General features: G+C 68.6%; 1 protein-coding gene across 21 annotated transcripts in view; it reads right to left on the bottom strand.

The window, feature by feature from the left end:
* The window catches only part of KIF1A (kinesin family member 1A), a 111264-nt gene that overhangs the window by 69898 nt on the left and 38654 nt on the right, over nt 1-2712 (bottom strand). For all 21 annotated transcript variants that reach the window (XM_037732158.1, XM_017510740.2, XM_037732157.1 and 18 more), the window contains exons 8-10: nt 1195-1272; nt 514-579; nt 60-77 (exon numbers count right to left, since the gene is read on the bottom strand). In XM_037732158.1, the coding sequence (XP_037588086.1) occupies nt 60-77; nt 514-579; nt 1195-1272 (162 nt within the window). The remainder of the gene's footprint in view (nt 1-59; nt 78-513; nt 580-1194; nt 1273-2712) is intronic.

Below are 2712 nucleotides of genomic sequence, written 5' to 3'. Positions count from 1 at the left end.
GCCCCTCCCCGCCCCCCGCCGGCCTCCCCTGCCCCGGGCTGAAGGAAGCAGCTTATTACCTTGTTGGGTCCCGAGTCCTGAAAAGGAAGAGACACAGAGGGGCTGAGGCCCGGGCGGCACAAGAGCAGGCGGCCGGGCTCCCTCGCCCTGGCTCTGCTGCTCTGAGGCCTCCGGACAGTAGCTCCCCGGGGGCAGGGGGGCAGGGGGGCAGGGGGGCAGGGGCCCCTCCCCAGGGGCCCCTCCCCAGAGCCCGGGCCTGGGGTGGTGCTGGGGACAGGTCTGCCGCATGGGGCCAACCGTGGCCACAGCCCCACTTTACAGGTGGGGAAACTGAGACCCTCAGGAGAAACCAGGGCCACAACCCCTTCTCCAGCATGTGACACTGGGGCCATCTCCAGGCTCTCCCTTGAACGCGGCCACCTCCCAGACACAGGGCCTGGGCACCGGGGTGACAGGGGGCCTGGAAGGCCCTCCTGGGGGGTCTGGCTGCAGAAGCCGGGCTGGGCCACTCACCATTTCAGCCAGGGCGGAGATGACCTTGCCTAGGGTGGTGAGCGACTTGTTGATGTTGGCCCCCTCCTGCGGGCAGAGAAGATGGTGGGGTGGGGACACCAGGGACTCTGGGGTCTCCTGCTCTGGACGGACCATGCACTATGAGGCAGAAGCCGCCGCCCCAGCTGCTGACCTCTGGAGCCACACAGGCATGGGGTGACCTGGCAGGAAGCCAGCTGGAGCCTCTGGCTGGGAGCGTGTCCCCCAGTGTTGCCCTCAGCTCCATGCGAACCCTGATACCATCCCGTGTCCCGCCAAGCCGCTTCTGGAGCCACTGCTCAGGCATCAGGCGCTGAGGCCAGCGGGGTGGAGGGGACACGTTCCTTCCTGACCTGGCACTGCTTCCCCAGGGAATACCCAGCCTCTGGGCGCAAAGTTCTCAGGGCCCACAAGAGGTCACTGTCCCTCCAGGACCCTGACCTGTGTGCCACCATCCCGCCAGGCCCCTGGTGCCCCAGGCACGGCCCAGAGCAGCTGGTGGCCCAAGGCCCTGGCCTATGCCCAACGCTCCCTGCCCGGGCTCACCTTTGGGGTGGCCCAGGCTCCCAGGCCCCCAGCAGAGCTCTCCTGCTGCCCACCCTGGAGCAGGCCAGGTGTGGACACGGGCCCACTGCAGACCCTGCACGGCGGCCTGGCCCCTACCTTGAGGCGTGTGCCCTTGGCTCCCGTGGAGTCGGCCCGCTCGCTCCCAGCCAAGTCCACCAGGCTGATTTTGCTCACCTGAAACAGTAGACGCATCACATGCAGGAGACGCCACAAGACCCAAGGGGCGTCCCGGGACCCCTGGGCAAGGTCTCCAGGGCGGCTGGGGGAGCCCCGGCCAAGCGTCCCCTCTGTAAGGCGCCGCCCCTCCCCAGGCCCAGTGCTCCTGACCCCGCAGTTTCCACCCTCTCCTCCGTGCCAGCTCTCCCCACACCCTGCCTGAGTGCCCAGCCACCTCCCGGGGGAGCACGGGCGCAGCCACCACACGCTGGGTGCTCTTCACACAGGGCACACTCGCTCCCCGCAGCACCCACGAGGTGCGTCTGTCACTGTCCCCACATCCACAGACGGTGCTCAGCGTCCATGGTGGGAGTGGAACCCAGCTCCAGGAGGGCCCTGCCCTGCTCAGCCGCCTCACAGCCCATGACTGCACCTAGCCATTTGGGCACTGGCCAGGCTCCTAACTGGGGTGGGGGGCCCTGGGGTGGAGGGCCCTGCACCAGAAGCCTGGCCCCTCCTGAGCCACAGCTCAGGGCAGGACTTGCCCACGGACACCACAGGACCTTTCGGTACCTACCTAGCGAGGGCAGTGGGGCAGGCAGCTGGGCCGACCTCCTCCAGCCTCACCCCTGTCTCCCAACCTACCTCAGCCATCCTGAGCCCCCTCTTACTGCTTCAAAGGGTACAGTCAGGAGGATGCACCTGGGGGCCCTCTAGCACCATCGGGGACTGAGCAGCCCTCACTCCACCCAGAGCTGTGCACTCCCCACGTGGCTGCCTGAGCGAGCCCCCACCCAGAGGTGGCTGAGGTACCCCTGGGAGTTGCCTGGATGGCCAGGGCGCAGGGGCAGGGGCCAGGGGCAGACGCGGCCAGGGAGAGGCTGGGTGTCCGGCCCCTGCCCCTCCGGGAAGCCTAGACTAGTTGTCCAGGCAAAGGTCCCAGGAGGCAGCCCTGTGGCCTGGTCCACAGAGAATGCCAAGGTATGGGAGAAGGGCCTCTGGGGCCGGGGCAGTGGGCAGGGTGGCACTGCCCCACACACATGCCCCTCTTGGTGCTTGCAGGCGTCAGCACCCAGGGCGAGGCCCTGCCCCCAGTCAAGGGCCCGCCTGTCCGGCCTGGGTGGGGGACCCTGTTCCACCAGCCTGCACCAGGGCCCACAGCACCTCAGCACAGGCCCACTGTGGCCCACCACCCACCTTCACTGCCACCCTCCAAGGGCCAGCTGGGCGCACTGCACCTCATCCCTGTGCCCTGGCCTGAAGTGAAGCCCAGAGGACGGCCTTCCACAGCCCCCCACACTCTCCACCCACCACATCCCAGGAGCCCCCCGGTGCCCAGCCTTCCACAGCCCCCATGCCCTCCACCCACCACAACAGCCCAGGAGCCCCCCCTGTGCCCAGCCTTCCACAGCCCCCCACGCCCTCCACCCACCACAACACCACAGGCCAGGACTCCCC

This window comes from Cebus imitator, unplaced genomic scaffold (assembly GCF_001604975.1).
Source record: "Cebus imitator isolate Cc_AM_T3 unplaced genomic scaffold, Cebus_imitator-1.0 Scaffold443, whole genome shotgun sequence".
Lineage (NCBI taxonomy): Eukaryota > Metazoa > Chordata > Mammalia > Primates > Cebidae > Cebus > Cebus imitator.
This window is presented reverse-complemented; position numbering and strand designations above follow the sequence as displayed.